General features: G+C 38.9%; 1 protein-coding gene across 1 annotated transcript in view; it reads right to left on the minus strand.

The window, feature by feature from the left end:
* The window catches only part of unc5db (unc-5 netrin receptor Db), a 386,593-nt gene that overhangs the window by 38,649 nt on the left and 334,700 nt on the right, over positions 1-13,244 (minus strand). The window contains exon 13 of the mRNA XM_055161477.1: positions 7,340-7,564. Coding sequence (XP_055017452.1) covers positions 7,340-7,564 — 225 coding nt within the window. The remainder of the gene's footprint in view (positions 1-7,339; positions 7,565-13,244) is intronic.

Here is a 13,244-nt window from a genome sequence, read left to right on the forward strand (position 1 = left end):
GAAAAAACTCTGCTCCAACTTGTGACGTCATGTGGAAATACAGGAAATGCTTCACTGTGTTTTAAAACTCCATACACCAACTAGGTCAAACAAAAAGCAAAAGGAGCTTTTAATGTGAAACTACCGCTTCATGACATCACAAGGTGGAACAGAGAATTTTGAGCTTTGGAGATGTAAAGACTAATAATAATGGATTACTCAAACATGTGTGAATGAAACAAAACACAACTCCAGGTCTGTTTTTGGGGAGGTAGAGACAATTTTGCGTAATATAGATATATATTATGCAAAATTATATTATATGTGGTTTCATGCAGCTATTCCAACATGCCGCTATTTAGACATTGACATTTAATTGTCAGAGTAGCAACATAAACATTATTTTTCAAGCGTCCCACAACTTCAACTTTTTTTTTTTTTCATTGTCGGAGCAGCTGCACTTTACTCTTTTCAAACATTTTCTCTTTTCTGACATGAATAATATTAATGTTATAGCCTATTATACTTTGCGTTCCTATATATCATAAGATGCTTGGGTCGGTGCAAAGCTCTTGATCAGACAATACTTTGGTCACACAGGATATCAGACAGTGGGAAAATGACCTAACTGATTGCCATGAGAAACCGTCATGCATTTTAAAAAAAAAGAGCATAGGCCAGCCTTCAGGAAAATATCTACTGTATTTTTTGGACTATAAGTCGCACTTTTTTTCATGGTTTGGGTGTTTCCTGTGACTTATACTCTGGTGCGACTTATATATTAAAATTTTCAGACTGAGAACTACAAGAGGGTGCTTGTGTGTCTTGTGTGTCAGTATCTGCTGCTCCTGTTCCTCCTGTATCACTGTCACCTCACACTCTACTGCGCATGTCTCCTGCAGGAAGAGCCTCTGACCTGTCTGTATCATGTCAGTCGATCACACCATTACTTCTGTACCACTGAAAATATTAAACACCCTTATAAAGACAACTGAGAAGACAAATGCCCCCAAAAAGAAAATCATATTTTGCAGGTTAGAAGCTGCAAGTAGCAAAACGATAATCGAACAGCAGAAAGAAAGTCTGGAGAGAGAAACTTGTGACACTGGGAGGATGCACCATGCAACTTTCCTGGAAGTCACTGAATGGATGGACAAAGCCTGGACTTCAGTGACAACAAAAACCATCCTGTCGGGATTCAGAAAGGCCGGAATAATTCTAACTGGAACTGATGCTGAGTCTGACGACAGCGACACAGAAGAGGAAGAGGCGCTCTGTTTACCTCCGGAGGTCATGGATTTGCTCAGAAGTGACACCGAGGATGAAGAATTGAATGGATTTAGTGATTTGGAGTGAGATGGAGAGTTTGGTTAAACTTGTTCTGTTCTGTTGTTTATGTTATAGTTTATCTGAAGAACTGTTCATATGTGACGATTAACAGTCTGTTTTTCTCTCTTCTATTGTTTTTACTAGAACTTGTCTTTAAAGATGAAATGTCAGTTCCTGATCTGATTTTATAAAATAAATTGCCCCCAAAAAGTGTGACTTAGAGTCCGGTGCAACTTATATATGTTTTTTTTCTTCTTCATTACACATTTTTTGGCTGGTGTGACTTATACTCCAGAGCGACTTATAGTCCAAAAAATATGGCAATCTAAAACGAAGTCTGCATGGGCCCTCTGTGCTTCATTCCTTTGGTCATGTAGAACATCATATGTGATGTGTCAGAAGACATGAGACATGCCGTAATAAAGGGATGTCGGAATAGGCGGTCGGACCCTATAATATTTATGCATTACTTGAATTGGTTTTGATACTCCTAACATGCTTGCCTCTCCACAGATATAACATATAATTTATTACCTGCTCTACAGAGATTAACAAGATTAATGCTTTACTGTGAAACATTCAGACCAAAGCATTTCACACATTTCCATGGAGACGGGTTACAAAGTGTACCTTTAATTTCACACGTCAACTTTTAGCTGGTCTGAAAGTAGTCCACTGTGTACCATTGTTTTTTGTTATTTTTTCAGGATGAGTAATGAACCTGGAAACCATAGTAACGGAACCACAAACACATTTTACACAGTGCTAAATCTGGGCCGCGACCTACAATATGCAAAATGGACCCGTTCTCCTCCTCTGCAAAAAGTAGTCCCTGGATGTAGCAAGATTTATGAGCAGGCAAAAGGAGATCGGGCAGACAGTGCGTTTTACTATCACTTTAAAAAGGTCAGACTTCAACACGGACAATATTTATTTGGGTGAAATCGTTTAAATTCTGCAGATTTTATGGAAAAATGGCGAATAAATCAGGAGATAAGAACCGACTAACCAATTTCAAAGGTCTATGTCGATTGGAAAAGGTATATTTTATTGGGCTCGTGAATTTCGGAATTTTTACAACCTCATCGGACCCTTCCTTTGGCCTTTTACTATATGGAAATGATCTGAAAAAGCACAAAGAAAAGACTGACCCAATCTGTTTCTCTGGAATGTTTCAAGATATGACATTAAGAGTCCTATATATTGGAAAAATTGACTCTTGTGAGTTTTAAGACATGCCTGGAGTTGTGTTTTGTTTTGTTCTTGCATGTCTAAATATCGTATTTTTTGGGCTATAAAGCGCACTGGATTATAAAGCACACTAAGCGAAACAAACAGACGACACAAGGCTGATCCCTTAGGCTACGTTCAGACTGCAGGGCTTAATGCTCAATTTGGATCGTTCACATTTCCAATTAAATGTGACTTGTATGTGACTCCAGTGTGAACATTAAACGGCCCGAAAGTGTCCCACATGCACACTGGAGGACATGACAACGTCAACAGCAGCGAGCGTGCTCTGTGTTTAAGGAAGTTGTCCAAACATGGACGCAGCATTGAGCACCTGGAGATTTTAAAATTCCTTTTGTATCGGAGCCAGAACATGAACAACTTACTTGTTGTAAGGAGGAGATTGAGAAGGAGAAGGATGAGGTTTTTGGTCGTGGTGTTTTGTGGGACAGTCCGTTGAAAGGAACGTGTGGATGTGGAGACGGAGCCAAGAGTGGTGAGTGGTGATGTGCTTCGCTTCAGTGACACGGAGTTCATTAACAATTTTCGTATGACGAGAACTTTTGTATACATTTGTGGCTTGTTGATAACATGTAGGTCGGATGAATGCGCCTTGGCCATTCAGACTGAAGTCGCATGTCAAAAGATCGGAAATGTATCGGTTTTAGGAGCACATATCCAAGTGGCCTGGGTCGCATTTGAAAAAAATCGGATCTGTGTCGTTCAGACTGTCATTAAAAGATCAGATACAGGAACATAGGGGCCAAAAAATTGGATTTGGGTCACTTTGGGCTGCAGTCTGAACATAGCCTTAGCCCAGACATCCACGATCCATTAACAGATTGTGGTGTAACTCATCCGGCGTTACCTCCTTGTCTTGGTGAATGTGTATTATGAATGTGAATGTTTTTTTTTTTTTTTTGTGTGTGTGTGTGTTTTCCATCTGACAGAAGAACTATGATATTAAACAGTTTTATCTTACATTTAATCAATTACAGGTGGTTTTATAGCTCAAAAATATCAAGAAAAACAGGCATTCTGACTGAGGCAAGTTAGTCTGGTTTAGTCTCCATAATGATAGAAATGTTTCATGCCATACTGCAAAACATTTCAGCAAAAACATGGAGAAAAACAGCTGGTAGATCTTCTACTGGAAAAGTTACATCTTTAAAAATGTATAAATGAAACAAAACACAACTCCAGGTCTGTTTGTGGTGATGAAACATTATAAAATAGATCAGGAAATAACATAAAACAGACCTTTTTAATATATGTGTATTTATATTTTCCTGATCTTTTACTAAAACCCTTTGCTTAACTTGACAGTGGCTGCACAAATGAACAGTTTTGGTGTTTACTGGAGTGGCTGCCAATATTGACACACTGTTGTATGAACTAGGGGGATTTGTTAGCGAGCGCAGTCAACAGGAAAAGATGGATTTAGGTGAGCTTGTGCGCAATAATCCATCTGCTGTGTGGTAATTGCAAACCATGTCAAAACCCGGAAACACATGTCGCTAATAAATGCTCAGACTCAAAATATTTAACATTTGTTCTTCAAAAACTCATCTGAAAAAACACAAGCTGAGATCGAAGTGACATGTTGTGAGCTTGTCGTAATTCTAAAGTATTGATTAGGGATGTAACAATATCCAAATCTCTCTATATGATATTATCACAATATGCATCTCATGGTACGATATTTACTGCGATATTTTGGAGAGGCTGATATAATTGTAGATAGGACACTTTTTTGCTTTTAAAATGCCTTGACAAGATTTTGAGAAGAAGAATTCACGTAAAAATCATATTTCTTCATGTTGTCTGTGCTGAAATGAATCATGGGATATATAGTTCCTGATGTTTATAAGCTGTTACTACTACTATATATCAATATATTGTCAAGTGTTTAATTAAGGAATACAGGGTTGTAGTAGTCGTAGTAGTCGTAGTAGTGCAAAATCTGTCTTTTAATTAATATACTTCAATTATAAAATGTATTATTAATCTTAAATATAATTTATTTTTATACAATTTTAAATGACTAATTATATGAAATAAATGTAATATTATTTTAAGACAAATTTTTATTGTTTTTAATTGCTAAATAAAATGTATTTTTCATATTAGTGCTACTTTAACTTAGTACATTTTACACCATTTACCTTAAATCTGATTATATTTAAACTATCAAATGCCAATTATCAATCAAATGATTCAATTATTCAGCTTTATTTAACATTTTAAGAACTTAAATTTAATTGACTTTTTAATCTATGTTTTAACTTAAATTGGGGAATTTCCTAAAATAAATCAGCCAGTTACATTTAAATCTAACTAAGGCTTCTCATTATACTGACTTAAATTAAACAGAATATTCATTTTACATATAAATTAAGACATTATTTTTACATGAGTTTTAACACCATTTTAATGCTTTAACTAAACTTAAAACTAATTTTGCAGGTAAAGTTACTCATCGTTGTCTCTGTGTTTTCCCTTCACATTCCTGGTTTGGTTTGTTTTGTGTCTGTTCACCTGGGCCTAATGAAATGAGTTCAGAGACACATCAGCTCACCTGGATTTTCTGCTGCCATCTACTGGCCACACTAACAATAAACTAATAAACTAATAAAAAAGGAGAGGAGAAGTGAATGGGCTCGAGAGGAGGTGAAGACTTGGAGCAGTGGGGCTGGGCTTTTTGACTTGACATACTGTATATTGTAACGGCTCTCGATATTATTGTGAGACTTCTGACGATACGTCAGTTATTGTAACATCCCTAGTATTGATACTTTGCAGCTGCTGTTAAGAACATCCTCTTGGGGTGTGATGCTAACTGTAAGCACTGCTCTGTCTGACCCAGAATTTACACCCGGAGCTTCAAGGCAGAGCTGCATACACGTGTACTTTTAAAAGCATCAATTTACACCAGAGACAACGGTGTGCTCCTGTGACGCCAACCTCAGTATTCTCATGTTTAAACACTAAACTCCTTTATATTTCTTACATATTCATTGTTGATTGGATGAATTACGTGTTAATTAAATCACAGTATAAAAGAGATAATGATTTGCAGCGATAACAAGCCGGATCTGCGGTGCTCGCATTAATTACACTTCTGTAGTGTGCGCCATGCATCTTTTCCTTCTGAAGATTATATTTGTCCTCCACGGCTTTAAACTTTCCGTAGTCCATCATGAGTCATTCCCCGAGCTCCTGATGTGACGCACGGTGTTTACTCGACTGTAGTGGTTGCACAGAGCGTAGTTTGAAACGGCATTGGAAGTTTATTGCTTATTTCCTGCCTTGCCACAGTTAAAAATCCTGGAGACGCTCTGCTGATGAAAAATTAGAACTCCACGTGTGCTGCTCTTACACGCTTTTACTGCTTTGGTGTAAATTGGAGGTGAGGCTTGTTCGACTTTAATCGGAGCTTTATTTGAACACAATCTGACCTCAAAGAACTGATTCAGCTGGAACTACAAGTGAGCTCATTTGTGCTGTTAAACAAGTCTCTCACACATAAAATTACACTTATAGCTAGCACTAAAAATCAGTTTTCACTCAGTCACTCTCATCTTTTGTTGAAAATCAAATGAACACTCGTCTTGATCACAGGCTTTTGAAAATGTGTAAATCCATTTTGTATTTTTTCTTGAATTTTCAAATAGTCATAAAAACTTTTTTGGAAGTGTTTGCTAAAGTGTGCATTGTGTCCACATGATAACTGCAGAACATTCCGTCAGATAGAGATACATGTAGAACACCCCCAGTGTGATGTCACCGTGAATTATCAATCGGCTTGTGACTCCTCGCAAAACTATCCATCCAAAGCGAGAAGCCGGTGCCAGCGCCAACACAATCCCCTAAAATCTCTCTTTCTCCCCTCCTTTCTCTCTCTCGGTATTTATTTATTAACCCTTTTCAATAATTAATAATTAATGAATGAAATAAAGCTAATTGCACTGATAAATCCTGAATTGTTGTTCTTTCTGGGAGGGGCAGGGTAGGGTGGGGTGGTGGGGCACCACAAAGCATTTGTGTTCAGGGCACCCAAATGTCCAGCAACGGCCCTGATAACCACTCTGCCACAGTAACACAGGTAGAATATGCACATTCCACATATTATTAGAACCAAAATTACATAATACACTTAGACAAACTCAAATAATCCACAAGGGAAATGACTTGGACACAGTAGCTCTGACATCACATAATATAATAAAAGAAAAAATATAAATGGTAGTAACATAATAAATTCTAAATAAGCAGCAAAAATATCAAGAGACTGGTGTCAAATAATACAAAATGATATAAAATGTAAATGTACAAGTCTAAATAAAATGAAACAGAAATAAGTAATACACACACACTCTCTCTCTCTCACACACACACACACACACACACACACACACACACACAGACGCACCACATTCAGACAATGTGTGTCTCAGTCAGAGGCACTAAGTTTTCTTCACATTCTCCCATTATCAGTAAGAGAAACTCCAACACTGGCCACTTTCAAATCCCACTTGAAACAGCGGCTAAAGGAAAACCAGACTTGTGGACATTTTTAGTTTAGAACTGTCACTTGTTTTTGCTGTTTTCTCTGTTAAATTTGTGGTGTCACCTGCCGAGGGACTAGAGATGAAATGAGCATTTTGTTATAATCTGGCATATTTACACTGCAGTGTTGTAGATGTTCATTAATATGCACTGCCCCTATTAAATAAATTATAAATAAATAAATAAAATAAATAAAAATATATTTCAACATCAAAAGTTGTGACAGTAGTACCTGAAAAGCGTGTGGCGTGTCGTCCACACAGTAGACCCTCAGCCCGTAGCTCAGGGGCCCCTCCAGAGCTCCAAACACTGCCAGCTTTAGCCTCTTGACCGCGGCCTGGCTCAGCGGCTCCCCCACCAGGGCGTACGAGCCTGGTGCGTCCAACAGCAGGTGACAGCTCGCCGAGTCCATCAGGCAGTAACAGGAAGTGCACTCCTCGTCCACCGTCATCACTTCCTGTAAGAAATAAGGAGGAAAAAAATTAAATTAAATATATATGATTAGCAAAAAGGACCTGATAAAATGATTATACACAAAAACTGGAGTAAAATATTGTATTTGGAATTCCTCAATCATTCAGGTGGGTTCCATTGCAAACAATACGCTCTATAGGTGAGTTTCATTGTTGACAAAAGCGCGCGTTGCATGCTGGGAATTATTTTGGTCGGCGGCAAGAAACACTAATTCAATGACGGACGGAGCGAGAAAGCACGTAAAGGGTATTGATCCTGGTTATTTATCCACTCTAACGGCAGAGGAGCCAAGACCATTTGACCAGAAATTGGTCACAAGCATCGATGGAGCCAAATCACCCTTTTCAACCCCGACAAAAGGTGGACCAAACCAAATTTCTGGTCAGAATCGCCCAGTTTTCTCCATCTCCATGTCATTGTAGTGTTCTATTACGTTCGGCGAATCAACAGTTCCAACCATATCTCAGTTTTCATCATTTCCCCATTGACACACAACCCCGAGCACACTGGGTACATGCGATTAGAAGAGATGAGGCGACAAATTCCAGATGATTCCAAACAGCACATACGTCTGCAGTCTTCATTTTACAGCTTCAGTGGGTTTTATCAGAGTCGATCGGTGCGTCCAGTGTCGGGAACTACACCAGAAGTTGTCATTGCATGTTTCCAAACCTCTTCCAATTCTGTCAACTATAACTATAAGTTTTTAGTGAAAAATTTTGGCCCCATCCTACTACTACTACTACTACTACTACTACTACTACTACTACTACTACTACTACTACTACTACTACTACTACTACTACTACTACTACTACTAAACTACTACTACAACTGCTACTGCTACTGCTACTACTACTGCTACTGCTACTACTACTACCTAAACTACTACTACTACTACTACTACTGCTACTGCTACTGCTACTACTACTACTACTACTACTACTACTACTACTACTACTACTACTACTACTACTACTACTACTACTACTACTGCTACTACTACTGCTACTACTACTAGCTACTACTACTACTACTGCTACTACTACTGCTACTACTACTACTACTACTACTACTTAAACTACTACTACTACTACTACTACTACTACTACTACTGCTACTGTACTACTACTACAGAACTGCTCCGGCCAACAGCTCCAGCAGGTTCTGTGCTCGCTCTGACATGTTTTGCATTTAAATGGAATCGTAGGGTTGAGGTGCTCCTGTGATTTGCAAACTCTCTTCTGCACAGTTTGCAATAAACTACTAGCCTGATTCATCAGACGGTTTCACTTCGTGGAAACTGTCTGACCTTGCAGCATTAGGATTCTTTCGCTCGACGGTAAGTGGGTACTTTTTTTATTTAACCAATCGCTGCTATTTGGTCGTGATGTATGTAATGTGCCAAATCCAGTAGGAAGAAGAGCAATAACATCTTTCCCCTTGGTAAAATTCACCAAACATTCTCTTTGTTCCAGCTTTAAATCCTCGATCTCGGGAATCATGCCAACACAGAATGTCTGTCTTCGTCTACATCCATCTCGACGCTTTGTTTACTGTTGTGCTGTTCCACAAAAGGGACCCAGACAGGCACTTGAGTTTGACGTCATGGCTTCACAGCTCTTTGCTGATTGGCCAGTGTGTGGTCTACAACTTCCGGGGTTCTTGCAAACCCTCTAGTGTATTCTGATTCCTGACCTAGTCGTTGGAGAGAAATGAAATTGAGTGGAGGCACTATGTAGCACCAGCCTGGCTAATAAACTACACCTTTGTCACTACTTCCATTGAGTAGGTTTTTGAATTGAAATGTACTGTCCAACAGACCTGCAGTGCATTGTTTTTGTAGTTGGAACAGTGTGCATCAGTATAATTCTCGTACCACGACATGGTGCACTGACAAACATTCCGCATTGTTTGGCAAACTGCGATAAAATGTGTTCATATTTTTAATGCATAATTTTCTTTGTAATTAATTAAACGTAAGTAGTGTGTTAATGTCCCACGCCTATTTATTTAGTTAAGAAGCTAATGCAATCCAAATAGGAAGTGTAAGTTTGAAATGTTCCTCTCATGATCCAGATGTGCGATAGATTTACAACAGTGTGTTTTCATGTACTGGAGTTTCTGGAGTTTATTGGTTTTCGTTGAGTGATATACTGTACGACTGACATCTACATACCCCTCGTCATCTGAGCACATACAGCTGCCTCTTGTTTTCCTCCGTGTACTCTACCCATATATGGTTCCAAACCCTATGTACTACAACATGTTATGCGTGTACATCTATGCTGTAATCTTGAATTCTTTGTGAGGCAAGTCGATCCTGCCACATCTGAGGTACCAGTATTATTAAAGTTCGATCCAACCTGAGTCTGGTCCCACTCTTAAAATGTTCGTATAAACCCATTCTACATGATCCTGGTGTTTTTATTTTGCTATTTTGCCTCAAAATTTGTGCCTATAACTGCAAGCCTCATGAGCTTCATTTGACTGGAGCTGAGCGCTGTGGGTGGCGTTAAACTCCTTCAGTCTGTTTCTTTAAACAGTCTATCTGAGGCGTGCATGAATAATGCTTTGTAAAGATGTGTTTTGAAAGGCGTTATATAAATCCAGTGCATTGTAGTTTTGTTCATTGTCAAGTCTGGTGAAGTTTCATGGATTACAACTTGGTGACATGTTTATGATTTTTGTTTTAATGCATTTAGATTAGCAAATTGGCTCTCATATTTATCTTTATGTACAGGCTATAGCTTTACCCAAGTCTAAATCCCTGTGGCTAGTAATCCTCTATTTCCGAAAGGTCTACCAAATTAGGCTTAAAAAGTGTGTTTCATAACTTTAATATAATATTTTCTTTGTCCGTTAAAAGTTGGCTCTGCTTCAAAGTGCTGCTTTCAAACTTCGAGCGCTCCAGGGAATTTGCATAATAATAAATCCAGATTTTAAGTACTTAAAATGTTTTATGGGGCTTCTGCCAGGAAAAGACGCATTGTGTCCACTGATGGCGTTTTTCAGATAAAGTGGGAATCAAAATTGGACCTTGTAATCACATTTTCTTTTTCTTTTTTCTTTTTTTTTGGGGGGGATTCTGGTTCAAAAAGTAAAAAGGCAAAGGAAAATTTATAGTCAACAAGGAGTATTCCAAACTTTAAAAGTTGTTCAAATGGTACTGACAACACACAAAATTAGGTATTGTTTGCCTTTGGGAAAAAGGAAACAACAAGTAGTAAGTAAAAGTTTTCAACAAAAAGTTTGTAAGTAATGAGTCCCAAACCACAAGAGTAAATATACAGCTTTTATGATTCAAATGAGCTTGAAATATTGGAATACAGTACCAGTCAAAAGTTTGGACTCACCATCTCATTCAGTGTTTTATTTTTCTATGTTTACTACTTTTACATTTTATATACAATATATATCAAATATATGAAGCAAAATATATGGAATTATCCATCCAAACATTTTCTTCCACTTATCCAGGGCCGGGTCGCGGGGGCAGAAGTCTAAGCAGACTCCCAGACTTCCTTCACCCCGGACACTTCCTCCAGCTCCTCCGAGAGGACCCCAAGGAACACCTTCAGAGGGAGGCGCCCAGGAGGCATCTGGAACAGATGCCCGAGCCACCTTAGCTGCTCCTCTCGACGTGGAGGAGCAGCAGCTCCACTCCAAGCTCCTCACTGCTGACGCTGCACCGATCCACCTGTCAATCTCACGCTCCATCTTCCCCTCAGTCGTGAACAAGACCCCGAGATACTTGTTCACAGTCGGTCGGCGAGCCCAGTGTCAGGAAATACACAGGCTGGAAGTTGTCATCACATGTTTCCAAACTCCAAAATCGTCCTGGTTTGTGACAGAAGTGTGAATAGGACCTATTCCAGGTCTGAAATCATCCAAATGTTTCTACTGAAGGTGTATGGAGTTTAAAAACACAGTGGAGCACTGCCTGTATTATCACATGACATCTCAAGGTGGAACAGCGTATTTTTAGTTTGAGAGAAGTTTTGTATGTTAAACATGTGTGAATGAAACAAAACAACTCCAGGTACGATTTATGATGATGAAACAACGATATAACATATTTCTAAAAGTCACATAATATGGGCCCTTTAAGTAAACATTAGCTACAGCACCTTTAATTACTGGACTATAATTGTTATGTGCCACGAGCTAACACTTCACCAAGTTAACCATTCATATGTCTTGTCCAAAGTGTTACGAAAGATGGTTCCTGTTTCCTCAAAATCTCCAAGAAACCCTTCACGAACACTGCACAAATTGGTTGAGTCTCGAGGTCAAAAAGTCTAAAACTACATCCCAAAGTTAAAGCACAAAAGAGTGAACGAGAGGGGCCCATGTTAGCGCAGTACCAGGCCTGTGGGACATTTTGCCCTGTGTACTTTGATAATCTGTGAGGAGGATGCATTGGACACTCTTGGAGATTAAACTGTAATTCTCTGGAGGTCACTCAAACAGACTAGACTCATGTCACGGTCAAGAGTCCAAGCTCTTTCCCGCTACAAATGTTTATCTAACCCTGGTTCAGAAGCCAAATACTCCAAATGTCTGTTATTGCAGTTATTTTGACAAGAAATCTGACTTAAAAAGCAGGTATTATGCAAATTCAAAGGTTTTCTACTGTGTTCTCTCATCAAAAACATGCCAGAAAAGGTTTTACAGTCGTCCCTCGCTATATCGTGATTCACCTTTCACGGTCTCACTGTTTTGCTGATTTTTTTGGTGCAATTTTGCATGCTTTTTTTTTTTTTTTCTTACAGCGTATGAGTGCGTATTGTGTTCCTGCGTCCTGATTACGGGCGGGTATGCGGGCGGGTAGTGATTACACACGGGTGGGTCAGGACTACACCGGGACTAAACCAGGACTAAACCAGATCTAAACCAGGACTAATCTTGGACTTAAGAGAGAGAACTCCCAAGCAAATCGGCAAAGTGCGATCAGGCATTTCCCGCGATTTACTACTACTGCTACTACTAGTACTACTACTACTTTTACTACTACTACTACTACAGTTACTACTAGTGCTGATGCTGCTGTGGCTGCTGCTACTACTACTACTACTACTACTACTACTACTACTACTACTGCTACTGCTACTACTAGTACTACTACTACTACTACTTTTACTACTACTACTACTACTACTACTGCTACTACTAGTACTACTACTACTTTTACTACTACTACTACAGTTACTACTAGTGCTAATGCTGCTGTGGCTGCTGCTACTACTACTACTATTACTACTACTACTGCTACTACTACTACTACTACTACTACTACTACTGCTACTGCTACTACTAGTACTACTACTACTAGTACTACTACTACTTTTACTACTACTACTACAGTTACTACTAGTGCTAATGCTGCTGTGGCTGCTGCTACTACTACTACTATTATTACTACTACTACTGCTACTACTACTACTACTGCTACTACTACTGCTACTACTAGTACTAATACTAATTTTACTACTACTACTGCAGTTAGTACTACTACCATTACTACTAGTGCTGCTGCTGCTGCTACTACTGCTACTACTACTACTACTACTACTGCTGCTTTTACTACTGCTTTTACTACTGCTGCTGCTGGTACTGCTGCTGCTACTACTACTACTACTACTACTACTACTACTACTACT

This window comes from Boleophthalmus pectinirostris, unplaced genomic scaffold (genome assembly GCF_026225935.1).
Source record: "Boleophthalmus pectinirostris isolate CB_2022bp ecotype Guang Dong unplaced genomic scaffold, ASM2622593v1 HiC_scaffold_4, whole genome shotgun sequence".
Lineage (NCBI taxonomy): Eukaryota > Metazoa > Chordata > Actinopteri > Gobiiformes > Gobiidae > Boleophthalmus > Boleophthalmus pectinirostris.